The sequence below is a fragment of the Penicillium malachiteum genome (assembly GCF_028827825.1).
Source record: "Penicillium malachiteum strain IBT 17515 chromosome Unknown utg000001l:1.0-8184562.0:1.0-8186909.0, whole genome shotgun sequence".
Classification (NCBI taxonomy): Eukaryota; Fungi; Ascomycota; class Eurotiomycetes; order Eurotiales; family Aspergillaceae; genus Penicillium; species Penicillium malachiteum.
The window spans coordinates 5031221-5056802 of NW_026643094.1; the positions used below are offsets into that span (position 1 = coordinate 5031221).

Sequence of the window (25582 nt, forward strand, 5' to 3'; positions counted from 1 at the left end):
GGGAAATTCACTCGCGAACATAACTTTTTCATCTCTCTCAACTCTGTCACCACAGTGGACGCCAGCCCGCGCAGCTCAATAAAAAAAGAAGTCTTTGCCCCACTGTATTCCACCATTTACGTGGCTACCGTCTGGTCCGTCGCACACTAACGAAACCCACCAAAAACCCGATCATCAATCATGGCAAGCGGCTCCATTCTCCAAGACCCATCGTGCCAGGCACAGCAAAACCAATCCATCACCCTCGCCGATGGCCGCAAGCTCGGCTTTGCGGAATTCGGCTCCATAAGTGACGATGCCACTCCACTTTTTTATCTTCATGGTCTTCCCGGGTCGCGGCTCGATGCCGCGTTATTTCATCCCGCAGCCTGCGAAGTGAACGTGCGTGTGATGGGTATCGATCGTCCTGGATTTGGTCTATCATCTTCACAGTCTAATCGTAAGCTACTTGACTCGCCAGCCGATGTTCGCGAACTGGCAAAGTATCTCAAGCTGGAGCAGTACTATGTCTTTGGCTTCTCGGGAGGTGGACTTTATGCTCTTGCGTGTGCGTATGCTTTACCAAAGACAGAGTTGCTTGGCGTTGGCGTTGCCTCTGGCATGGGACCCTGGAGTTTGGGAACTTATGGTATGAAGGTGGAGAATCGTGTGCTATTCAACTGCATTTGCTATACACCATGGCTTGCTCGTCGGTTGGTGGGCCTGGGGTTTGCGGAGTTTATAAAGGGTACGGATATGGTTAAGATGAAGGAGGTCTTGATGAAGAACCTCGTCCCAGCCGATCAGGAGTTCTGTCAGGTGCCTGAAATCGAGAACATCTTTCCTTTGTCTGTGGCAGAAGCCTTCAAGCAAGGTGCTGATGCTATGATGGAGGATGGACGAATCGTGACATCGGATTGGGGATTTGAACCCAAGGATATCCCAGCAAAGAATACTCGCCTGTGGTACGGCACGGCAGATGTAAACGTGCCTGTGACGATGGGTCGCTATTTGGAAGAACAGATTCCTCATGCTACTCTGAAGGAATATGAGGGGGATACACACTTCATGATAATGGGTCATGTTATTGACTTTTTGAAGGATTTGGTAGCACCTGCGAGCACTTGATGGAGCCACGACTCGGACCATGATCGTCTTTACTAATGATGGGTTGTCGATATGACCTGATTTATTCCTAAGGAATCCACTGGCTGTGCTAAGACTTGCATATGTGGTCGGTGAAATACATTTTTTAATTGAACATTGAAGAACTCCGTATGGAGTATGTACGTCTTGATGGACACATAGTACGAAGTAGTCAACTGGTATCTCAATTCTTCCAATTATTAGAGATGTATTGATGCGCTAGTCCTGAAATGGAAGCCCCAGCCCGATATAGCAATCCATAACGCGCTAAAATCAATAGCTTTGCGGAGTCTCTTTTCTCTTACCGTGTTTTATCCTTTTGCTAACGTCTAGAATCGCAGGGGGGAATAATTTGTGTGTAAGAGATGGGGAGGCAGAATACAAATCCAAATACTTCCAAGGATACTGAAATGCAAGATACAGGGGTTGAGGAGGTCAACTGGTACAGAGTGCAACTCACATTGTACTAATTCACAACCATTTTGGCCCCCTCCACGCCTCCTATTTGAGTTAGCCTCATTATCGGAGATGCATATCTGAGTGTATATTTAGAGAAAGGCCGCGCAATATGCTGGAAGAGCGACCATTTAACGTTTCTGCCTTCTGGTTCGGAAGAAAGCTAATCTACTCCGTAGAAAGGAGCTGAGGATGCACGTTCTAAGTGGTCCACCTGTTGATGCAGTGAGATCTCCGTTGCTTCATGCAACGACAACTGGCGAAAGTACTCGGTAGTTATGTTCAAGAAAACTAAGCTCCTGGACTTGGAATTTGATGTAGAATGTATGGAATTTTGAGCACATATACAACGTCATGGTCAACTAGTTCCAAGATAAACTGGGTACATGTGCAGTATACTCAGCCGCAAAGAAGCCGAGTCAAAAAGATATACAAGGGGTACGTTTGGTTGATTGTCTTTTCAAAAAAAAAAAGAAAGAAATGAGAGTGCAGGAAACTATCGGGAGCGATCGTCGGATTTTCGCGTCAAGCCTTTTGAATGGATCCTACTGGTATAGGACTCCGTACTACTCCATAATATAGTATTTTGCCTCATCCGAGACATGAAGTTAGTACCCATGTCTTAACGTCTCAACTTATTCGGGGTTTCTCCGAATAATACATACAGTCATCTGAAAGGATTTCGCCAAGTTAAATCGTTTATGATTTGTCGCTTAGGTAGGAATTGTCAATGACGATCCCAAGTCCAAGCTCTGCATAAAACATTTGAATAATCTACTTCCATACTCCGTACATACTGATACTCTAACGGATAGTAGATGTTGACTAGAAAGCTCTATTTGAGAGCTTCAAATACATTGTAGTAGATGAGTTTTTTGCAATCAATAATATGCCGTCGGCCACTACCATTTTTTCTCTTGTGGCTGCCGGGAATTAGGAGATTTAATTTCGATCCTTGTCCCTGGTCTCCTCGGGGAAGTACAACCATCCTCTCATCCCTGGGAATTCGGGATGTAAAAGAACCCGAGGTATCCTCTGAAACTTTCTCCATATCCCCCGGGATTGCCCATAACAGGACCCAGGTACCTATGATATCAGATATTCGACCCATTGCATGCTCCTTTCCACAGCCACGGTGGCTGTGTGTTCCCGGGATAAAGTGGACCTTTCTTGTGACGCGGATACCTTGGAACTTGACTCAGCCACAACATAATCTGCTAGGGCTGGAAGTGGTAATTGTATTACCCCCTAATCTAGCCATCTGGATAGGAGAACACTTTTTTCTGGTACTATGAAGTGAGTACGTAGTCAACCAAATTTCTAAGTTGGAAGTTTTCAGGGTAGATCAGGCACGGGGTTCTTAGTGCGGAAATAGAGTAATATTGTTCTTTAGGAGCTTTCAGGAAAGGAGGAAAAATCAGTTATTTTTCAATAGCCATGGTTCAATCTCACAAGGATTATAATTCCAAGTATTTAAGGAGGTACAACAAAGAAAAAAGTCCACCCCCTGATACACACATAAGAGGTGAGGTGTTGAGAGACCAGTTGAGCACCACGTTTAAGTGTCTAAGCTTGGAAGGCGGTCAATTGTAACCATAACAAATACCGATACGGGGAAGATACAAGATTACTGTATGGACACCGGCCACCGCCCGGGCAAGTCTGGCCTCTATCTTCCTCCACCTCCAAGTCAATATTCTTCTCCTCCATCCTAAATCCTTCTTTTCCATCCTCATTGCGATCTGGGCTTTTTCTCGCTCAATACACATATCTCAAAAAATTTAATTCATAGTCTTGAGATTCCGACAGTACGATAATCCTCTTTCTTCCCCTTTTCTCAATCCAAAACATCAAACCAACCCCCCCGGGAACTTGACTTTGGGTCCCTTTCCCATCCCTCACATCTCCCCTTTCCACAACTCCATCCATCCCCCTCTCGTCCCGCCGTTTCTATCATTAGAAGAGCCGTGTCCGACAGTTTTGAAACACTATTGCTATTTGAGCGTCGTTCACTGTTGCTAACTTGCATTCCCTGAAGATGGCCGAGATCCGTCGCAAGCTCGTCATCGTAGGCGATGGTGCCTGCGGTAAGACCTGTCTTCTCATGTAAGTTCTCTCTGACATCGGAGTGGGACCCCTCCACTTGATATCCCTTGATTTCGATCTTGAAACTAAAGATCGACTTTATAGTGTCTTCTCTAAGGGCACCTTCCCTGAGGTGAGCTCCTATCTAGCCCCAGAATCCTGATCACATGCCCTATCTCGGGGGTTCCGACACGAACTCCCCCGTGTACCTCTACACCCAACCTTTTCTGACAAGATTCGTACTTTTGTTAGGTCTACGTCCCCACTGTCTTCGAGAACTACGTCGCCGATGTTGAGGTTGATGGCAAGCACGTCGAGCTTGCCCTTTGGGATACTGCTGGCCAAGAAGATTACGACCGTCTCCGTCCTTTGTCATACCCCGACTCCCACGTCATCTTGATTTGCTTCGCCGTTGACTCCCCCCGATTCCCTCGACAACGTCCAGGAGAAGGTGCGTAACCACCGGATTGAAAACTCCCCTTCAGATGCAATCTCCTCTCCATCGGATCACCGGAATCATCTGAGAAAGAGGGCCAGACTTATACTGACATTCTTATTTAGTGGATTTCCGAGGTTCTTCACTTCTGCCAGGGTCTTCCCATCATCCTGGTTGGTTGCAAGAAGGATTTGCGCCACGACCCCAAGACTATTGAGGAGCTTAACAAGACCTCCCAGAGCCCCGTCACCGCTGAGCAGGTAAGTTCCTTTTTAAGCTTCCTCCAAAGGCGTCCCGGAATGGCTACTAATTTTGAAAATAGGGTGAGGAGATCCGCAAGAAGATTGGTGCCTACAAGTACCTGGAGTGCTCTGCCCGAACCAACGAGGGTGTCAAGGAGGTGTTTGAGGCTGCCACCCGTGCGGCTCTGCTCAAGATCACCAAGGGTGGCAAGACCAAGACCAAGAAGTCCTGCTCCATCCTGTAAACTACAGTCGGTTGAAAGTGGCCCGTCCCGAGTACACATTTTCATCGGGATTCGGGCAGGTTTGGTTATCGACAAAGGGGTGAGGGGAAGGTGCTGACTGGGCTATTTACTTTTTCTTTACCCTTCACGAGATTTTTCGGTGGGATAATATCGAGCTCGGATACGAAGTCCTCTTTCTTCTACACCCTTCTCCCCTCCCCCTCTGCAGTTGGTCGACCTTGTGTTTCTCCTTTTTTGCCTTTATTTTGCAGAATTTGTCTAGGGAGGCGTTGTCTTCATCATAACCCTGTGGGCTTTTCTCTTTTTCTCCTTCCCATCCCCTTTTTTCCTTTTTTTCTTTTACCCCATTCGACTCCGTGGATCACAATGACAAATTTGCCTGTTTCGTGGGCAGTATAAACCATTTTAAAAACTTCTGACAAAAAAAACCACATCCATCTTTTCGGAAGGGAGAAGAAGTCCTTGGACAGTAGCGCCGGTTGTGAAGTTGGGCATCGCCATGACTCGCCATGGCCCATGGTTTTGTCCCCCTGTGTGATGATAGATGATTCCCGTTTCTCCCCTCGGATATCTCCCCCAGCGAAGACCTCGATTCCCTTTTTTGTGTCTTATCTTCTTTACTATATTGATTTTTTGTTAAAGCTAATGCATGGGATATTGGTTTGATGGACCATGTCCCATTTCATCTATACTTTGCACGGCTTGTCAATTTTGTAAGATTAAAACCTATGGTACTGGTAGCATATAGTAAGATCAACAGTAATTTGATCATGTCAACTGGTTGCAGTATAATTGATGTTGTGGTTCCAATGTTGGGGTCAGAAGCACTTGAGGTAGTATTCCAAAGTTGCTAATTTCAAACATTTGAACCAACACCTCTACTACTAGGTCCGAGTCCACGGGTAGGGCTGTATCCATTAGTACTAGCATTACATACTACTACCTACTAGGTAGATAGTACCTAGTAGTACATATGTCGCTGCTCGTGGGGAACATTTGAACCTACTCGGAGTACTCGAGGTCCGTAGTATGTAGGATTTGTTTATATATAAACTTCGAGTTTCCAAGGTTCCGGGACCACCTTCAATGAACTTCAACTCGAACATGTAGTACTACCATAACAGTGCGATAATCAAGTGATTGACCAATCAATGTTCATTTATAAATTCACTGATGTACAAACAGCGAACCCAATATGCAAAATACTACAACGAAGTGTAAACTGAAAGAAATCACCTATTAAACCTCAACAACCCTTCCACATACCGACGAGCATCCAGCCCAATCCCTTCAACCAGTTTTGAAGGTGTAGTATCCGTCTTTGAAGCTGAAAGCTTAGATGACGCACCGCCCAAATCACGGAAGAAGCGTGCTCCGCTACTCATGCGTCCGTGACTTGCGGGCGAGAGGTAGTCATTCGCTTTACGGACGAGGAAGGCCTCCTGGGAAGCCGGTGGAGATTCAGGCGTAGAGATAGAGGATGAGAACGCTGTTTCGTTTTCATGGGCCTCTGGAGATTCACCATCGCCTTCAGCTAGAGATGATAGAGCTGTGGAAGAGGGTGCGGATGAAAGGGCTGGTAGGGGAGGGTATGTAGTGGATTGCGGGATGCGGACCCAGAGGATCCACCATCCGCGTGTTGTTTTGCTTGTACGTTCGAGTTCTTGGGGACGGGAACGGGTGTCAATATATGTGGTTAGAAGGCGGTGGTGTATACTGAGGGTCTCTATGCGGGACCATTTTGGAAATTGGGAGCGGGTTGGTGAGGATGATGGAGTGTTTGTAGTAAGGGGAGCCCCAGGTGACTGGGAGGGTGAGGTTATGCTGGGAATGTTGGGGATTGAAGATCTTATTGTGAGGTTTGATGGGTCATAGACTAGATCGTGAACGGCTTGTGTGCGGGGATTCTTATTAGGGTCTGTGGGATCGGTCATATTGATTCGGGCGTTGGCAGTTGCTGGTGATGTTGATGATAATAGCGGCTTTTGAAGTGGTCCAAGCTGGTGATGAATGCTAGAGTAGAGAGAGGGAGATGACAATGATGCGGTATCGGTCTCAAACAAGAATGTGAACATAAATGGTTGGTTCTGCGTTGATAGGTGTGTTAGCTAGACGACCTTGCCGAATCAGAGGTAGTGGTACTTACCACATAGACCACAGCTTGCAGCTTTCGTAGATTACCGCTCGCATCTGGGTGGTCTGCTACTTGAATATGCAGAGTCCGATGCACTATTCGAGTTTTGGTATTTTTCACGTCGGACTCGGGGCCCGGACTGGTTTCTTCCAGCTCATCCAGTGTATCCAAATCATCTCGAGGACCTAGGACGAAACGGCCTGAGACTGCTTTCTTGAGTCCACTCCGGGATCCATTATGTCCATTTAATAGTGAGTGCTGTGTGTCATTCCCAGACTGTTCGTCTGGCACTGTGACATCCGTAGACGATTTACTGATCTCAGCAGCAGCAGGAGAGCTTGTTGATGACGGCGGTGACAAGCTTGAAAGATTCCAGGCTGATCCGTAGCCCAAAGTCAAAAATTTCATGACTGTCTCAGCTCCAAAGGCAGATGATGGATCACTCTTTGGATCACTTGATGACGGAACCCCATTTTGATCTGATATATCTTCCCCTTGGTTCCCCGGGGCGGGTTGCGGGGTAGCCACCACAAGTGGGCGAGGTATCCCAGGTGTGTGAGCGTGCTCTAAAACGGCAGGCTGCGCACTAGCCGAGCGGACACTAGTACTTTTACTCCCAGAATGAATTTTCTCTCGATGCCTCCGGAGTTTGCGTCGGCGCAGGGAGTTCGGATCCCGTCCTATGCCATATGTCGCATCTCCATATCGATAAATCCATTCCATCCAATGTGACACATGCGACACAGAGCGACGAGAGATGGCATTGACTCCTGAGAAGATGATTCCATCAGCTGGCCGAGGATCGAGGTCCAATCCTAACCAACGACTATATCCATTAGACTCAGATTCCGATGGGAATTCTGCCGAGTGCCCCGCGGAGTCCCCGAATCTCGATACAACGAGATCGACTAGACCATCTGTCCTTGTCACGAAATCTTCAAGAACTTCTCTCTCCCCGCTGCCCCATTCTTCTTCTCCAACACCTATTCCTAACTCACCGCCCGCAGCGAGTTTAATCCCATTATAAACATCGACGATGGGATTGCCTGTCAAAAGAAGCTCCCAGCCCCAAGCAAAGCGCTCCCAGAATCTTTGCAGGAAAAGACAGAATGATGGGCGGCCCGCACGTTCGTAGAGGTCGCTCAGAGAGAAGTCATGTAGAAGAAGGAATATAGAATGCGCGCGGCGCAGTTGCTGGATAAGGAGATGAGGATGCCCCATCTCCCTTGCTGAATATTGGAAGGCGGATGAGTTGACTGCATCGTTCAAAGAAGGTTGTGTCGACTCAGCCGGTAATCGTGTTAGGTCTATGGACTAGGTTTGGTCTTAGTCGAGGTATCACATAGACTCTCAGTCAGACTTACCGCAACCAACCACCAATCCTTTTCCAACTCAAGGAGAACAACTCGAGTCTTTTCCGTTTCAACATATTCCAAGGTCTTTTTTGATGAGAAGTTGCTATAAAAGAGATTCCGTGAGCATGATGTTCATATGACCACTTCTATGGATAGGTCGCACCTGGCAAAGTGTACCATCCCTTGCGCCAGACCTATCTGACGCAACCTCTCATTCTTTCCATTCCCAGAAGACTTGCTCCCTTCCTCCTCGTTACTTGAGCCCTCTAACCGCTGTAGATTTTCCGATCTTGAGGTGTAGAATACAATCTGGTCTTCGATCGTCTCATCGGTGGGTCCGAGAGTCGGATTGTAGATGGCGAAGAAGGATAGCTGGGCGGGGATTACGGATCCAGTGTCGCTTTCCGGCATGGCATCGTTAGAGGTCGAATGTAAATATCAGCGATTACAACGTAGAGCTGTTGGAGCATCGTTGCAAGACGCGGGGATCAATGATGTTGACATCACGTGTCGCTTATCGATAAGTCGCGAGTGTCGGAGTGTCAGAGCTTCGGGGAGCTTTCACACTGGACTCCTGTACTTCAGAGTGGTCTTCAGAACTCCTCAGATTTGAGCCAAAATGTGGCTTATACGAGGCCCTAATGCTCTCGCATCTTGCAGGCAAATATATGCATCTCAATTACCAAAATATCGTCTTTATTCCACTAGATCCTATGATCCTCTCCGCATTCTCTTTTGTGGCTCCGACGCATTTAGTATTGCCTCCTTGAAAGCTCTCCATGCTTATCATTTGAAGCAGCCGAGTCAAATTGCTTCAATAGATGTGGTGTGTCGACCTGGAAAGAGAGTAGGAAGAGGCCTTAAAAAGATCCGAGAAGGTGTGTGTTCAATATACATGATACTTAGAAGCTGGTTCTAATATTTCCTCTAGTACCTATCAAAGAGGTAGCCTCCGGACTTTCACTGCCAATTCATGAAATTGATACATTCACAGGATGGACAGTAAGTATTACCAAGCAATCAAGTTGGCTGTTTTGTCCTGACCCAATACATCAGCCTCCAGTCACCGCAAATGGGCCCATTAACCTCATTGTTGCTGTTTCATTTGGCCTTTTTGTACCACCGAGAATTTTGAACGCTGCTAGCTATGGAGGTGTCAATGTACATCCTTCGTTGCTACCAGAGTATGTTACCAGCTAGGCTAATAGACCCGTATGCACCAGAACCAAGCTAATGTGACTTCTTAGCTTCCGCGGTCCAGCACCGCTCCACCATACTCTTCTGGCTGGCCGATCAACCACTGGTGTAACATTGCAGACACTTCATCACAAGAGCTTCGACCATGGAACCATTCTCTCCCAAACCCCAGCCCCAGGCTTTGAGATCCCAAGCCCCAACTCCTGCACTGTCCCTGAACTGGTGAACCTCGTGGCCCCGCAGGGTGCCCAGTTATTAGTAGACGGTATTGAGAATGGCCTATTCGTACCCCCAGTGAAGGATGCCGGCTGGCGCGCTGAAGAGGGCGATGAACTTATCCACGCCGCCAAGATTAAGCCAGAGGACCGACATCTGGACTGGATGGCTTGGGATTTGTTGAATATCCAACGGCGCTTCCGCGTGCTTGGACCTCTTTGGAACAAGGCTCTTGTTCCGACGACAACTACAGATCTACCCACAGAGTTCACCTATAAGCGTGTGATCTTGACAGATACCGAAGAAGTAGAACCGCTCAAGGGAAGTACTTCTTTATCTGTTGTTCCCGGTGTACCATTTGCGAATGCGTCTTACCCCGTTGGACCAAAGAAGGGCAGAGCTCTCTACGTCTATACGAAAGATGGGAAGACGCTCCGCATTAACAAAATGAAGGTTGAGGGTGAACAAGAAGCTGAGGGACTTCGTGCTGCAATCAAAGCTCGCATGTTTGGTGATGGGTCCTTCCAATCAGAAGGTGCAGATTTCACACCCTTCCGCAACCCTCTGTCTTGAGCATGGAGACTTTTTGTACAATACTGTTATTTTATTTGATTGATTATCAAGATATCCGCTACATTGAGACAAATCTATCTGGCTACCTGGTTCAAAGCGGAGCCTCATTTACCTGATGGCAAATCCGCAGTCTGGTAAAGTTAGCCTCATACTTCAGACACTGGCACAAAGAATAAAAGTTCATACCAATTTGGACCGCTTGACCAGTCATGGAGGAATTCTTTGCAATAGCAATGAACATATCCGCGACATCCTCGACCTCAGGCTGTAAAGTGTTAGCCATCATCCAAAGAACAGTGAAAAAGGGCTAACATACCAACTTCTTCAAGACCATCTTCTCTCGCATAGCATCGATCTTCTCCTGGGGAAACTTCTGACCCTACGCAATGATCAGCTACCTGCTTGTGATATATGAAATCGAACTTACCCATTCCGTGAGCATAAGGCTGGGTAGAACGGAATTAACGCGGACTTTGGCACCCTGAGACTGCGCGAGACACTTCATGAGATGGATAGCAGCGGCCTTTGCGACGGAATAAGGCACAGCACTACCACTAGGAGTGACACCCTGTATTGTGTCATTATTAGCATAATCGTTAACGAAGACATAGTCCACTGCTGAGCTCAATCACATACGGCGGTTGAGGCTGTGATGAGGAATGCACCGCCCTCGGGGTTGGCATCGAATGTTGACTTGGCAGCTTTGAACAAGTACAAGCTGCTCTTAACGTTGATATTCCAGCACTGCATGTATTTTCAGTTTAGGTTAGGAGCCCAGACAAGGATCAAGAGGGAATTATTCACCTTGTCCCAGTCCTCATCATCCATGGCATCCAGATCCGAGAATTCGGTTATCTTTGTCCAACCCTATACATACATTGATCAATCGCTGTCAATCCACAACCGAATTTGTGCAACCTACCGCATTGGAAATGACGACATCCAAGCCTCCCAATTGTTCAATGGAAGATTTGACAGTACTAGTCGCTGATTCTTGCTTTCCAGCATCCTGAAAGATGATACATGACACGTCAGGGCATTGAATCGAAAGGGTTGCTTGAAGAGAGGAGATATCATACACCCTGAATCACAACAGTCTTGACATTATACTTGTTCGCCAGATCTTTGGCGACCTCATCGGCAGTTTTCTTGTTAGACATATAATTAATGGCGACATTGCTTCCTTCGGCGGCAAACTTCTCGGAGATGACAGCGCCCAGGCCACTTCAGTGAGTCAGAAAAATGTCCAAATATTGCTGCGATGGCAAGGAAGATATTCGTACCGAGAGCCGCCAATGACAAGAACGTTCCGAGCTTTCAATGAGTAAGGCATGATGAATGTATTGTAGAAATTTACAGATGTTTTCCAAGGTGGATTATGGAAGAAGTTACGTGACACAATTCAGGAAGCTTAAAGACACTTAGATTTAGACAAGGGCGTTCCGATAGCCCGTCACCCACTTAGTACGGTCCGATACGAAATTCATTATGCGGGGCTTGACGGACTTTAGAGCGACCACTTGGGCCTTGACTGTATCCCGGATTGATGTATCGGGAGTATTCCGATGCCCTCCACCCCGGATGCGCCCCGAATCATGACTCAATATTCCATAGTTAGACTAGGAATTGATACAGCATTTAAAATATTGCATTTAGAAACGAATAGATAAAAGTAGATAATATTCATCAACTTGAATTTGAATTTACCTATAGTCCAACGAATGAAGAAGATTCATGTTCCTCTACAGTCGGACTGTCCGAAGCACCAGTACAGCAGTACCCACTCGGTATGTGGACAGCGGAATTAAGCCTCGGAATTGCTACGCACTTGGGCAACAGTGGTAAATCGCGATCACCCGAAGATACATACTAACATGATTTGGGGTAGTGAAATGTTTGGTCAATTCGAATCTTTTTGAATAGAAATTTTGGGTATCAATCTAGATAAGCACTTATTTTGATAGGTAGGCAGATAAAAGTCGATGAGAGACCTCACAGCACCATCCAGCCACCATACTCAGTCTTCTTCATACCCCACCAGGCTCGTCGTCCCGCCAAATCAGGCCATTGAACCAAGAACTTGTCAGCCAGAGGAAGCAAAAGAACGCCCGAAGTACTCAAGCTGGTAATTCGCGCCCATGATTCCACGAAGATCGTTCGAAGACGAGAGATCTCAGGCTTTGAGCCTTGACCAGTAGCCCAACGAGAGATGAAGATTCCAAAGCGCAGGATTTTGGCTGCAAGAACCATACATACAGAGACAGCCGGGCCATTGGTGATGATAATATCGGGATGCGGGGAAGTAAACTTCCACGGTAGTTTCTTTTGCTTGGGGTATCGACCGCATAGAACAAGGAGACAGGCCCATAAGGCTTGAAGGGTGGTGAAAGGCGCCGTCCAGTATGACTGATGCACTCGGCGTGCCCGTGGAATAGTGATCACATCAAAGGATTTTGGTTCAGCCACTTTCTTGCGAGTGTTTCGCTGGGGTGGTTGGACGAGGTTGTCCTCAAACTCAGCGGCCTTGGTGGCACTGAATGGGTCGCCTGAGGTTACGACATAGGTTCGGTAGGTGTGGACAGAGGTATTGAGACTTTTCTTGAGCATGTAGAGCATTTCAGTCGTATGACCACCGCTACCAAGGACAATCAGGAGGTGGACGGGTGTACCCCGCCGGCGAAATTTAGGAACCGTGGCATTTTGGGAGAAGGCGAGGGAGAAGAGGATGATCTAAAGGATATGTATATTAGTATTAAATAAGTGAGAGTGTAATAGTTATTAGTAAAGTAACTCACGAGTAATATGAGAATTGCAATGGTTGCCGTGGGAATAATCAGCTTCAAGAGAAGCTCACAGAGGGAAATGAAAGAAGCCATGATGTCACTTTCTTCAGCGTGTAGAAGCTCGAGAATGTTGATGGTTATGTTAACGAGGCTTCATTTTCAATAATGAAAAAGCGAAAGAAAGAAAGAAGAAAAACAATAAACAAGAAAGAATGAAGAGAAAAGACGACAAAGTGGAGTTAAAATGTTAGATGTAGAAGTAAAGAAGAGGCTCTGTTCTAAGCTTGTCGCGTTCGCATAAACACGTGCCTTGAGTTCTCCGCCCTTTGATTTTCTTCGACTCTGCTCCCTAGCATACTTAACCCCCATCAACAACAACATAACACCTTTATTTTGTTCTCCCCCTTATGTCTTTTTTTTAATCATGGCGCCTTTTTCAAAGCGTCTCACTTGTTTTTATTGCGGAAAACGTCCTGCCCAATCTATTAACGGCCCAATCGCAAACTTTCATTGTGAATATTGTGATGCTGACAACTACTTGGACAAGGTGCGCACTGTATAGATTAACTAGCCCTTGAGAATAATAATTAATGGATTTTTGAAATAGAACGGCGAAATTACCGACCCTCCAGCTGAAGTTACGAACGCGTTCGTGACATCAAACACGCCTTTCCGTCTGTCACAATTTGACGCAACAATCGAGAAGTCGCCCGAGACATACGGAATTTATGAGCCCAGCTTGTTTTGCTCTCAATGCCTTCGTAACCAGCACCTCTACACCGTCTCATTAGCAGCATATTTCCCCGAAGACGATGAGACTGTGAATACCGAATATGACTCGAATTATGAAAGCTATCGCCGAGAGGTTGAGGCCCGATATCCACAGGTCTGCGAAAACTGCGAGTCTCGAGTCAAGCAGAAAATTCGGCAGGCTGGCTACGATGCTAAAGCCGACCATCTTCGCCGTATGATGGAACGGAGCCGCGCTTGCAAGACTATACAGCGTACCCGACAGCGTAGCTGGCAGAGCCTCGTGGTTTATCTAGGTGCTAGTGGTTATTGGATGAGCATTCTTGGTCAGCTGGCCTGGGATATCATAAGTGTTCTGACCCTTACTCCTTCGAATCTCGATTCCGACCTGTCAATTGATGATGTATCTGATACCCTCGTGTCATTTATTTCCTGTACAGCCCAATTGCTGGAGACTCGACGAATTCCACAGGCATGCTCTTTTGACTTGGCTCCTGCCGCCGGAGTTGCCCTCGTTTTGGGCTGCCTTTCACTCTGGTACAACCCAAAACTTCGCATGAAGATTCTTGGAAGAACTGGCAATTTCTCTGGTCTAGTCGAGTACTACGAGGTGCAGCTTATCTTCATGGTAGTGCGAGGTGTATTTTGGTCCTTGTTCAAGGATCCAGCTGCCAGTGGTATTGACGCCCAGAAATCGCTTGTTGGACATTTATTCATGATGATTTTCACAACTATTGTAAGATTGTCCCCCCTATATCAATTTGTGTTCGGTGTGATGGGACCACGAAAGCTAACGCAGCAGCACAGTGTGTCTTGATATCCCGTCGTGTCATTAAATACAACATTCGTCCTCTGGTAGATTGGACTGATAAATCCTGGGAAAATAAGCCGATGCGTAGCCCAACATCGATATCTGCCGTGTGTTCTCCGGCATTAGAATCGATGCCCAGAGGAAGACATGGGGAAATTCGCCAGCCGTTCCCCTTTGAGAAGTTCAAATTGGATGCACCGAAATCCGTGGTATCTCCATCATTTCCTACGCCTCCTCCTGATGGCGATGATATGGAATGGTCTCCTTCTGGTGCCCAGCAAATCCAGCAAATCCAGCCAACGGTCAGCGTTCAGCCGATCCTCAAGCCTCCCGTTTATGATGAGCCCAGCCCATTCTATGGGACCCTTCCTCCCGCACCTAAGCCTCCTGCATGGGGCCTCCGCAGACAGGAGCCCGAGAGAAGCGTTTCAAAGGCCGTGGAAGGCAATCCGTTTCACCGCACTCCTACCGAATCACGAACTACATGGCAGCACAAATCAGCTAGCCCACAACCAGTTTTTCAGCCACCCAGATTCTTTCCCACTAGTGACTATCAAAACGCTACTGGTCTAGAGACCATGTTTGATCAGGCGTTTAGCATAGAGCCCGATAACAGTCCGGCTCGGAGAAGATGGGCCGACGAACCACGGCCCAAGACTTCCCATGCCCCAGGCCATAACCGCCTGACATTTCAGGCTTTCAGATTCTTTCTCCTGTTGTGTGCCACTGGTGCCTGGACGTTGTCCCAGAACCATACATTCCCAATTCCTGGGAACTATGTTGAAACATTCGCTCTGGGTAGTGCATGCCTTATCGCAGGACTTGCTCTTCTTGATGTTGTGAAACAACCTTTCGCTGATTGGAAAGGACTGGAGATATTAGTGAACATCACTGAGCTCGGAGTGTCTGTTCATCTTGGAGGCTGTATGCCACAGGCATCTCTTGAACGAGAATACTTTGATCGATATGGCAAATTACTTCTCATTTTTATGGCTGTACAGGAGGGCATGGGTCTATTAACCTCCTATCGAGCCATGCTACCCTCTGTGAAACCAAAGTTTGATGAAGACCAAAAATCCATCCGTTCTGCATCCACACTTGAGACACCTCCACTTGGTCAAAATGGATTCACCACTCAGTTGTACTCTCCCACCGAGTCAGCAGCCAGCTTCCCCTCTATGGAGCAGTCCCTATTGACTGCACCTCCACTTTCCTTCGGATCTACCACTGGATCTGCGAGTTTCTCATCCGCGCTGCCTTCCGTATCGAACTACCGTCTTTCCTCAGGGCAGAATTATGAATCCATGCATCAAAACTACGATCACAATCCGCACAGCTTCACAATGAAATCTCTTCAGGAGGCTGAACCTTCAGACTACGAGCAAGACTCGGATAGTGAAACAGTTGCTACCACAGCTACTGCGTGGACAAATGCTACGAACCGGAACATTCGCTACGGTCGGCGCCTAAGTGCGGTCTCTAGCACCGATAATTTCTTTTCTCCTCGTCGAAATGAACTTGGCCCTGTTTTGGGAAGCCTTAGTCTGGAAGATCGCCCGAGCTCTCGTCGTATGACTCGCAGCCAGACTCAGTCAGGTCTAAAGGGAAGGTCACTTACTTCTGGCACATATCGCTGATGCATTCTTTCATCATTTCATCTCTATCTTTATCTTTTCCTTTTTATTTATGGTGTTGACAGGGGGTTTTCATTTTCAGGATGGGCATTTGTTTTCTGCCCTCGTGTTCTCTTTGAGTTCCTTTTCATATGTTGTTTTCAGCGACCCATTTAAGCGTGCATTTTTTGCTTTCGTGTATTATCTTCGCTGGCGTTTTGATATTTTTTTTTTCGTGGACCTTGAAATTGCATGCACATGCACCTTGTGGTGTTGATGACATACGAAGAGATGAATAAATGAATTGATACTTGGCCGATAGAGAGCTTCTTAGTATCTTTGCGTCCAGAAATTGCAGAAAAAAACGCAGACTAAAAGGTATAAAAGAGTAAAGTGAACCTTGGAAGTCAAGATAGATAGATTCTAATTTCTGAACTGTTACAAATTGATACTGATATCCTCAAATCTGCATCTCTCTCAACGTTTGCTCTAGGTCATGAGCATGAGTCACTCCAGCGGTAGTTAGATGGTTTTGGCCACCAACTGGCGCTCCACATTCCGGACACCTCGATAGCTGCATAGCACCTCCACACTCCCCAATAGTAAAAGGATGGTTATTTTCACAATAATACCAATGACCGGTACTCCTGAACTCCGTCGCCATCGCAGCCAGCACAGCCTTTCGTTCTTCATTACTCACTGGTGTGTAGAATGAACCTTGTAGCATGGATTTCGTGCCCTCAATCTCCTCAGATAGACCGCGTGTCAGTGTAGGGTGTTCATCGCAGAGAACTTGTGCTTTTTCGATAGCCGCATTGCAGCCGCTTCGCAAAGGCCCGAAAACTGAGGGTTCCTTCACATGCTGGCTTTCGAGTGCATACAGCTGGGCTAGGAAGATGTTTCCTTCAGCCTGTTGCAAGATGCGCTGTGAGATGGATGCCTCATCAATAAGACGCTGAGCCTCTGCCCTGTTTTTCGTCAAATCAAGCAACAGTCCTGTTTGGTCTACACCAATGAGGCTCTTTAAGTGAAGAAAGTCACTTAGTAAAGCTGTGTCAAGACGAAGTAGGAGTGCGGTGGCCTGGATTTGTCCCCTGGTCTGGAGAACGCTTTCGTCAAAGGTGAATTGACCAGAAGTCATCTTGCGTTGACGAGCGTTCTTAACCATGTTGCAAACCCTGTTAAATGGCTGCTCTTCTGCCTTCACCTTCGCTTGATACTCTGTGATTTTGCGACGAAGGACCAATAAGTCGTGCCAGCGTAGTTTGAAAGACTTGTTGATAAGACTTCTCATCACCGACACCTGGTGTGCTGGTGAGCCCTCAATTCGAGTCTCGGAATCACCTTGGAACACCCCGCTGGCGACTCTCTTAGTGTGCGTCCGGCTTTGTAACTCGGATAAGAGATCAGGTAACTTCTGGGCGAGGGGTACATATCCCTGGTTTGCATACAAGATGAATTTCTTCGTGGCTTCGTCCAGCATTGCACGTCTCACGAGTCTCCCATACCGTGAGATGTTTCTCAAGGATCCACGACACGTAGCGCACGTCCGGATATCTTCAATGGAGAAGGGCTCAGAGGATGAGGCTATTGAGGTTGGTTTCTCAGTCCCGTCGAGCTTGTAGTGCTTTCTGAGATCCATTTGGCCATCCATACTCTCAATAGTCAAGAAGTGTCCGCACCGAGGGAAAATACAAGGGGTCTCTGTGAGATCAATTTCCTCGTATGTTTTCATTTCCAAAAGGTCCACTATGGTCTCTTTGATTTCGGAAGATCCGCAGGTCTGACAGTGCGTCTCAGAGGGACAGGTTTCACCACACACTGAAGGGCATTGATGGCCACACGGAAGAAGCTTTTCGCAGCGCAAGGAACACGGTACGTGATCACAGGGTGCGGCACAGGGCATCGAGCAACTACTGTGAGGACACGAAGAGAGGCACTTCTCGACCGCACAGGGTGGGCATGGCTCCGAGCATTTTTGAGGACATCGGGAATGTCCACATTGAACATCGCATGGTGAAGTACATGGAGGACATGCCGCCTCCTCATGGCATTCGGCCAAACAAGCATGAGAACACGTAGAGTACCCCCTTCCGCACTTTTGCGTGCATCTAATATGGTCGACCACCGAATCTTCAGGTGTTTTCTCAATACACTGGCAACAGGATGCCTTGCATGTGTGTCCACATGGAAGCAGAGCATCACAAAGCTGCCTACACACGTAGCCATCATCATTCACATCGACATGACATGCAGTCTTGACAGTGTGTTCACAATGTGGAACTTGCTTTTCAACAACGATCTGACACTTGACTGTGGTAAGATCTTGTGCCTGCCAACATGGAAGTGTAACCATTGGATGACCACAAGAAAGAACCCGCTGTAAGTCCACAACAGGAACGATACATTTTGTGGGGCACTTGTCTCCGCAGAACTTCGGGCAGGGATGTGTACAACCCTTCCGAGGGCGAGGACAAGGTTCCGGGCAATAGGCAGTCTTGTGCAGCATCTCGGAATGACACTTCTGCTTGCAAGGATGTCCACATTGAAGACGCTTCCCACATTGTAGGCTACAGCCGCCCTCTGGAGAGAATTGTTGAAAATGCTCTGGCTCTGTCACTTCAATGGGTGTATCGGGATGACGAGGACAAGTCAGTTCCAAGTGGGGACCGAGATTCCCATCTTGTTCCAGCATATCAAGTACCTTTCCCCACATCTGAACATTTTTCGAGGTCTCCGAATTGCCAATGATATACATACCATGCTTAGCGCGAGACAAGAGGACATTGATTCGGTTTGGAGTTCGGAGGAACCCACACCGGTTCTGGTTGTTACTTCTCACGAGAGAAATAACCACGACCTTTGCCTCTTCGCCTTGGAAGTTGTCGACGGTTGCAACTCTGAGAGTCTGAAGGAGAGTTGATTTAGTTACAATTGCCTTTTGCTGTTCGTGTTCTGATGTGAAGCCTGCATTGTCCAAGTCCTCCTGATCCCTTTCACCAAGGGTGATAGTGTATGACTGTGCTAGCTTTCGCCGCATACGATGCAGCTGGCCAAGGTAGGGTGTGAGCACGGCAATGTCTCCGCTCTGATAGACTCCTTGCTTGAGAAGATGATCAACCAGGGCAACCGTCATATCGATTTCGTGGTCATTCCAGTGCGAAGTAGCCGTTGGGTCATGACTCATGGCACCAGCCTCTGGATGACGGTGATCAAACCAGAACAGTCTTTTCCGCATTCCCACAACATCTGGGTATTGCATGACTGACAGAGAATCTTGTAGCTTTGGGTACAAAGTCTCACGAATGAGACGAGATATCGAGGGATCCATTCGTCGTTGAGTTTCCAGAGTGCAAAACGGAATCTGAACCCCAGCTTCCTCATCGGGCTCAACAAGTCTTTCAAAGAGTGATCGATCTAGTGCATACTGTTTTCCTTCGTGACTTTCCCGAGAAAGTTCATAGTTCTGAATCTGGGGCCGGAGTTGTTGATGGTCACCAATTAGTATGAGGTGTTCCACCGATGGAAGCAAAGATGTCAACATATGAGCTTCCATCACCTCACCAGCCTCCTCGCAAATTAGAACCTTTGACTTCAGTCGACGAAGCATGTTCAAGTTACGAGCTAACCCTGTTGTGGTTATGCCAATAACATCTGCACCGCGGAGGCATCGCAAATCCAGTTCATCTCTGATTTGATCCCACGAAGCCTTAGTATCAGCATGTGCCGTGAATATTCCCTGAGCTCGATCATTTACCCCCTCTGTCTGGTTTTTGACCCACCAGTCATACAGGGTTTCGCGCTCCTGAGCAGTCATCGCGTCTACGTGGACGTGATAAAGCTGATCTATGCTGCGTGGTGGATCCGTGCTTGTCTTTCCGCCTTTCAACCAAGACCGTATTGTTTGGCTTGGATCTAAATTTGATTGCCGCTTCCATTTATCTTCATCCACTTCAAAGAACTGACGATGGTATTGAGGGTGGAAATATTGCAGATAATATTTGAGACTTGCATCAGAGCCGGATGAGTTGAGATGAAGCTTCTGAAAGTCCTCGTCATGTGTTTCGAACTTGTTATGCAGTTCCCACTGACCCTTCTTCTCCAGTCGTGTCTTCTCAACTTCTCGAACAACTGTTCGGAGATTGAACGGCTCTAACCTCTCCGACTTAGATTGAGACCCAATGCGAATAATCTGGGAGGTAATCTTGTTTTCCAGAATGTCTTCAAGAAGCTGATCAAGTGCATGATTTGTGTAACACACACAAACGATCGGTCCGAGCCCTGTTCTGACCTTAGCCTTGTTCGCAAGCAGAACCTTGATGAGTGCCACTCCGGTGTAGCTCTTTCCAGTGCCTGGTGGACCCTGAATACACCCGACCCGACGCTGTAAAGTTCTGACCAAGGCCACTGCTTGTGCATCATCAAGAGTAGAGTGTTGCTGGAGTCCTTCGATATCTACAGGCTGAGAGTGCTTGACCTCAAGACTAGACCCGTCATTCATGAGACACTTGAGGTCGAAAGCGAAGCCCGGAGAGGTCGCATAGATTGGAGGTGGAATTTCAGTCATGATAACCTGCGAGTTCAAGTTGTCGGCTGCAAGAAACTCCGACATAGGAACATCCGCAGCCTGTTGCATCTTTTGAAGAGCCATGAGTGTTGGCTGGAAGGATGGTAGAAGAATACCCGGAAACTCGACAAGTGAAATTGGCAGATGCTGTCTTGCATTCTTTGCAGCCTGGCAATCGAAGATATATTGCCAATTCTCTGCAGTGGGCTCTACTAGTTCCAGGATGATGGAGGCTGTTTTAGAATTCTCCGAGAGAGACGGCGGTATCTTCCACTTCCCTGCCTTGGAATTTTCTTTCCCGTAGGACCGATCCGCGCCTGCCACCGTGCAGAAGATTGCGAAGCCCTTAGGGTCAAGAAGACACACAAGCGCACTTGGCTGGAGACGTTTGGAGAGTTTCCACCACTCTTCTTTCCTTTTCTTATCAAACTCACGAATGTTTTGCGGTTGGGTGAATGTCACTAGGAACTGCAATCCAGAGAACCGATGGAGGTCCAGGGCTTGCACAGTGACTTGCCTGTACACATGGGTTCTCGTTTGGCTTCTACGATTGCCCTGGCGCGTACCCATCTGGAGCTCAGCATGGATCACATCTCGGAGCTGACCGATTGTGTCTTCTCTGAGAAGACGGAAATTTCTGTCAAGCACTCCGGCTACTCCATTGAGATGCCATTTTCGAGAATCCTTTACAGGAAGGTACTCTGCCCGTGAACTAGACATCTCCTCAAAGGTTGGCATGATCTTAATTCTGGAAATGTCCGCGTAGTCATTGTCGTGGCGTCCACCAGGTGGATCCTTCTGGGTGATGAATTCAGTGGGCGCCTGGGTAGGTTTGATGGTGGTTTTATGTCCTTGCATCAAATTTGGCAAAGAAAGACCAATATCAAGGCGGCGCTGTATGACCTCCAAGTATTGAAGTGATTGATAAAGAGAGCAATCACCGTCCAACGCATGAAGAGTAGTGAGAAGATCTGCAAATCGTTCTGCTGGGAGCTGCAAGGAATATTGGACGAACGCGGTTGAGTTGAGTCCGATAATTTGAGAAAAGGCCCGCAGAGAGAGTTCAAGATGAGTAGCCGCGAAACCTTGATCTTCCACGATCTCCATCGCAACAATATCTGCCAGAAACACCAGAAGAGGTCCTGCCCGACGACCTCCAGGTCCAAAGATGCAGTTGTAGATAGTGACAACAGCCTGTTCCAGAACCAAAGATGCAAGGACGTCTGGAGATGTAATAATTTCCAGAAATGCAACCATACCATCCTCAAATATTGCCTTCTTTTGTGAAGTTGACAGTGACGAGAATTCGCGTTCGATCAATTCCTGGATTGGTCTCAGGCCTCCTTCGGTGGATAGTTGTCGGATGACATTTTGGCGGGTACTCTCATCGGTATCAATGAGCCTTCTAGCCTCTTTGAAGAATGGACCCAGTCGTGTAGGTATTCCCATTGAACGACCGAGATAGCCACTAGACGCTTGTGCCTTCCAGCCCCCAAATGCAGCAAACTCATCTCTGTCGCCATTCTTTCTCTGCTGGGGCTGTCTACTGCTGCGACTCTGGGAGTCATGTTCGAACCGACAAGGATTAAATCGACAGGAGCCCTTTGTAGCAAAATCGCGACAGATCCTTTAACAGTCAGCATAATATATTCAATAAGATGGGCTCACAGGCTCGTACTTCTTAGCCATTTTTCCTAGTCACCAGAACGAAAGCTGATTTTCGCTCTTTTTCGAAGGAAATACCTCTTGATAGAATCTCCAGATACGAACGGCGGGCGAATAAGCGAGAGAAGACCAAATAGTCTGAATCACTTTGAGGGTAAGCACGTAATAGAATATGATATGAGGCCTTCAAGTTGCAAGTTGAAATAGCGCATTTCAGTTGGGAAACTGAGGTATCTTTATGTTTGATGGAAAACAAACGGGAATGAGGGACAGAGCCTTATTACGGAGTACCTGGTACCTGGGTGTTTGTCACCATCCATGCCCAGGTGCATTACTGTGCCACATGGTAGTAACTGCGCCGCGCTCATCCCAAGGCTGTTTACTATTCCGCAGCAATTATGACCAAGAATTAGGACTCAAGCTCTGCCAATGAATAGATCGTCTAGCTTATCGGATATGATCCACGAATCGGGATCTACTGTGGCGCGATGATATGCATGGGGCTATGCCGGTGCGGACCGTGTCTCACTCCTCATAATTAATCCATTGGGTAGCATGAGAGCTCCATATTCAACATACTAGCAAGACAGGAGAAGATCTCCTAGTGACGTGGCTGATGGATTCGTTGGTGTGGGGTTTCGGAGACAAGTAATTACGTGCTCAGGTTACAGGTACGCGCCGGGCCGAGCCTCATTGAGTCATCGATATGCCTAAGTCTTACAAGAGAGCCTAACCAACACCACATTAGACTCTTCATTGGTTCATCATAAAAGACATAGTAACTGGAGATTAGGCAACATCAAATTATAAAATTCAAGTTATCAAGAAATGTCTCAAAGTGCCAAATAATCTAGGCATCTTAGACAAGCCATCATAACATTTGAATGTACTAAGTGCTTGGCTACTATGTAGTCGGAATCTCGCCTAAATGGCACTTGGGACAACCTATACCATTGATCTTCATCAGGGTGAACTCCAAGTAACCTTGGAAGCGCCCACACATACTCCAGGGCTATTACCTAGGTAGTGCTCAAGTACCAACCTTGGAAGTGAAAGAGGTCCATATCCAGGTATTTCAAGGTGTTTAATTCAGCAAATTCCGCCAAAAGTGCAGTATAATGAATGAGCCAGTGTTACCTAGGTAGCATCCGAATTAAACTTGAGCCAACATACTATCAATAGAGGATAGGATTTTAGAAAAAAAAGGTACTGGTAGTTCAACCTTGGAAATGTTTCGCGCCCGCATGAGGGACTTCGGGCCTACTATGTAGTACCTAGGTAGTCTGACGAAGACAACCTTGGAATGTGACAACAACTTGAAATATCGTGATGGCAATCATCGAAAACTCCACAGATCCACCTGGGCATAGTATGTAGTTCAAAGTACTGTTTATGAATCCCATTGATATTTCATTTTAGTGCCCAGGTGGCTTCAAAATTGCAGGTTCGAGATAATAATGCACAGCTTTTTTTTGTCTCCGAGTCTTTTTCAAGTTCTCAAACCTTGGAAAGAATCGCTCTAGTACTAGTATTACCGGAATCTGGAGGTTCAAATGTTACATCTCAACTTGAAGTGCTTGATGTAGACACAAAAATTCACACTAGTTACTAGTAGGTCCATACGTGTGTAAAGGTTTCAACCCCGAGACAGATGAAGCTTCTGCCGGGCAAGACGGCAGTGCCGACTCGGATGACATCCAGAGTCATGCCTAGGTATATACATACTAGTAATGCTCGGGTCCACCTGTGTATGTAGTGCTGCCAGTGGCTATGTATGTACCTAGATTATGAAGCGGATCATAACGCAGGGTCACATGAGGGTGACACCAGGAGTTTACTGTATCGGAGAGGCGTATAGTAAACAGTACGTATGGTAGAACCTTAGAGCTTGCATTGGGAAGACATGATGCTACCGTGATATACTGTCCTTTTCCAATTTGGCTGATCCTGACTTCAAATTGGCTAACAAATATTTTTTATTGATTTGGAAAACATCTACGGGTATTGGGATCCGAATGATACCATTAGAGCGACGATACCAAGTCAGTAGATCAAAATATCAGGAAAGGCGCGTTGTTGATTTAAGTATACTTTCATAGTTGGGGTGTAGATGAAGGTGAAAAGAAAGTCTTCCAAGTGAGAAGGTGTCTTTGCCTCGATGGTCAGCCAATTTTATGTGTAAAGCGATGCAAAAGTACATGCCTGGAGTCCTTGTACGTTATTGGCTCGCTTAATGTCCGTGATCCTAGCGTTTGATTGGCTCGCTTGTACTGAGGTTGGTGATCCTGGAGCCTGAAGTAAACAAGCATCGAGTCTCAGCCATTTTTATATTGGGAGCGATGTGTGGGTACTTCTGTGGAGATCCCGAGCTTATGATTGGTTGATTCAGATCCCCATGTGTGATCCTGGGGCGCCTTCCAGGCCCCACTCTCAGTCTATAAATTCCCCAGATTATTTCTCATTTTCCAACTTCTTCTCCTTCTTTCTCCAAGACTTTCTCATTTCACACACATTCTTCATACTTCTTCTTGACTTCTATCAGTCATCCATCCACACACATCATGCTTCCATCAATATATTCCATCATTGTGTCTGGTAACTCTTCATCCTCTTGAAGCTTCCATCAATCATCCATCAACCCATTTCATCAACACTCTTCATCAATAACCTGATGCCTGATCAACATCATGTTATCTGATGAACAGTTGTTACAGCCTTGGAACTTACCTGCGCTTGAAATCTTTCAAGTCCATCAACACACTTCATTTCTTGACACTTTATCACGTGTTTGACGCGTCTTTACGCATTGTCACTTCATCATATCATGACATGAGGAACCTACCCATCTTCAGGTAACATCCCACTTGACCCGACTTGTGTTTTGTTCTTCTTACATCCTTCTACCAGGCCTTCATCACTCAATCAACTCATGACACTTGAGAGTCATCCACTCCACCCTCGCTCAACTGACTCTGCATTACAAAATGCCTTGACCATCTTGCTTCATCCATGATGCAATCATTCCACTTGGAAAATCCTGTCCCCGATATTTTACTCTTCTTGCTCCAGGGCCTTGCAACCCATCTTGGCTGATTTACTTCTGGCCTCTTCTTTCAACTGGTGCCTCAACCCTGGACAGTGTCGACAAAAACAAACACAAAGTCCTCGCTGCTCTTCCTACGCCTGATCACCGTAACCAGGCAGCACAGGCAGCTGGCTGTTACCGTGGCGGGTTTTATTGAACCATTCAACCTTCAAAACAACACTTGGTTCATTGGAACTTCAGGACAATCGGAACAGCCGGCTCTCAACCTTCAATCAACCTTCCG

General features: G+C 47.0%; 9 protein-coding genes across 9 annotated transcripts; 4 read left to right on the forward strand and 5 right to left on the reverse strand.

Annotated features, from left to right (window-relative positions):
* Positions 1-180: 180 nt before the first annotated feature.
* Positions 181-1107, forward strand: N7483_001887 (alpha/beta fold hydrolase; the record flags this gene model as incomplete). The annotated part of the gene is made up of 1 exon (XM_057085324.1): positions 181-1107. The coding sequence occupies one exon, from the start codon at positions 181-183 to the stop codon at positions 1105-1107; it is 927 nt and encodes a 308-aa protein (XP_056951473.1).
* A 2512-nt stretch (positions 1108-3619) lies between these two features.
* rho1 (Rho family GTPase RHO1) lies at positions 3620-4589 on the forward strand (the record flags this gene model as incomplete). The annotated part of the gene is made up of 5 exons (XM_057085325.1): positions 3620-3687; positions 3772-3799; positions 3919-4056; positions 4228-4362; positions 4425-4589. 5 exons carry the CDS (start codon positions 3620-3622, stop codon positions 4587-4589), a joined length of 534 nt encoding a protein of 177 aa, XP_056951474.1.
* Positions 4590-5821: 1232 nt separating this feature from the next.
* On the reverse strand, positions 5822-8489 carry N7483_001889 (uncharacterized protein; the record flags this gene model as incomplete). The annotated part of the gene is made up of 4 exons (XM_057085326.1): positions 5822-6676; positions 6736-8037; positions 8088-8181; positions 8242-8489. The coding sequence occupies 4 exons, from the start codon at positions 8487-8489 to the stop codon at positions 5822-5824; spliced, it is 2499 nt and encodes an 832-aa protein (XP_056951475.1).
* A 208-nt stretch (positions 8490-8697) lies between these two features.
* N7483_001890 (methionyl-tRNA formyltransferase) lies at positions 8698-10064 on the forward strand (the record flags this gene model as incomplete). The annotated part of the gene is made up of 4 exons (XM_057085327.1): positions 8698-8956; positions 9010-9080; positions 9135-9262; positions 9326-10064. 4 exons carry the CDS (start codon positions 8698-8700, stop codon positions 10062-10064), a joined length of 1197 nt encoding a protein of 398 aa, XP_056951476.1.
* A 114-nt stretch (positions 10065-10178) lies between these two features.
* Positions 10179-11397, reverse strand: N7483_001891 (SDR family NAD(P)-dependent oxidoreductase; the record flags this gene model as incomplete). The annotated part of the gene is made up of 9 exons (XM_057085328.1): positions 10179-10195; positions 10251-10329; positions 10381-10443; positions 10492-10632; positions 10701-10808; positions 10869-10931; positions 10987-11073; positions 11144-11288; positions 11348-11397. Coding segments are annotated over 9 exons (753 nt in total), but the record flags the coding sequence as incomplete, so codon positions are not given.
* A 659-nt stretch (positions 11398-12056) lies between these two features.
* N7483_001892 (glycosyltransferase family protein) lies at positions 12057-12940 on the reverse strand (the record flags this gene model as incomplete). The annotated part of the gene is made up of 2 exons (XM_057085329.1): positions 12057-12794; positions 12860-12940. The coding sequence occupies 2 exons, from the start codon at positions 12938-12940 to the stop codon at positions 12057-12059; spliced, it is 819 nt and encodes a 272-aa protein (XP_056951478.1).
* Positions 12941-13271: 331 nt separating this feature from the next.
* Positions 13272-16045, forward strand: N7483_001893 (uncharacterized protein; the record flags this gene model as incomplete). Its single annotated transcript, XM_057085330.1, has 3 exons — positions 13272-13394; positions 13455-14333; positions 14405-16045. 3 exons carry the CDS (start codon positions 13272-13274, stop codon positions 16043-16045), a joined length of 2643 nt encoding a protein of 880 aa, XP_056951479.1.
* A 436-nt stretch (positions 16046-16481) lies between these two features.
* On the reverse strand, positions 16482-17756 carry N7483_001894 (uncharacterized protein; the record flags this gene model as incomplete). Its single annotated transcript, XM_057085331.1, has 1 exon — positions 16482-17756. The coding sequence occupies one exon, from the start codon at positions 17754-17756 to the stop codon at positions 16482-16484; it is 1275 nt and encodes a 424-aa protein (XP_056951480.1).
* A 14-nt stretch (positions 17757-17770) lies between these two features.
* On the reverse strand, positions 17771-22277 carry N7483_001895 (uncharacterized protein; the record flags this gene model as incomplete). The annotated part of the gene is made up of 3 exons (XM_057085332.1): positions 17771-18154; positions 18243-22215; positions 22267-22277. The coding sequence occupies 3 exons, from the start codon at positions 22275-22277 to the stop codon at positions 17771-17773; spliced, it is 4368 nt and encodes a 1455-aa protein (XP_056951481.1).
* Positions 22278-25582: the final 3305 nt, after the last annotated feature.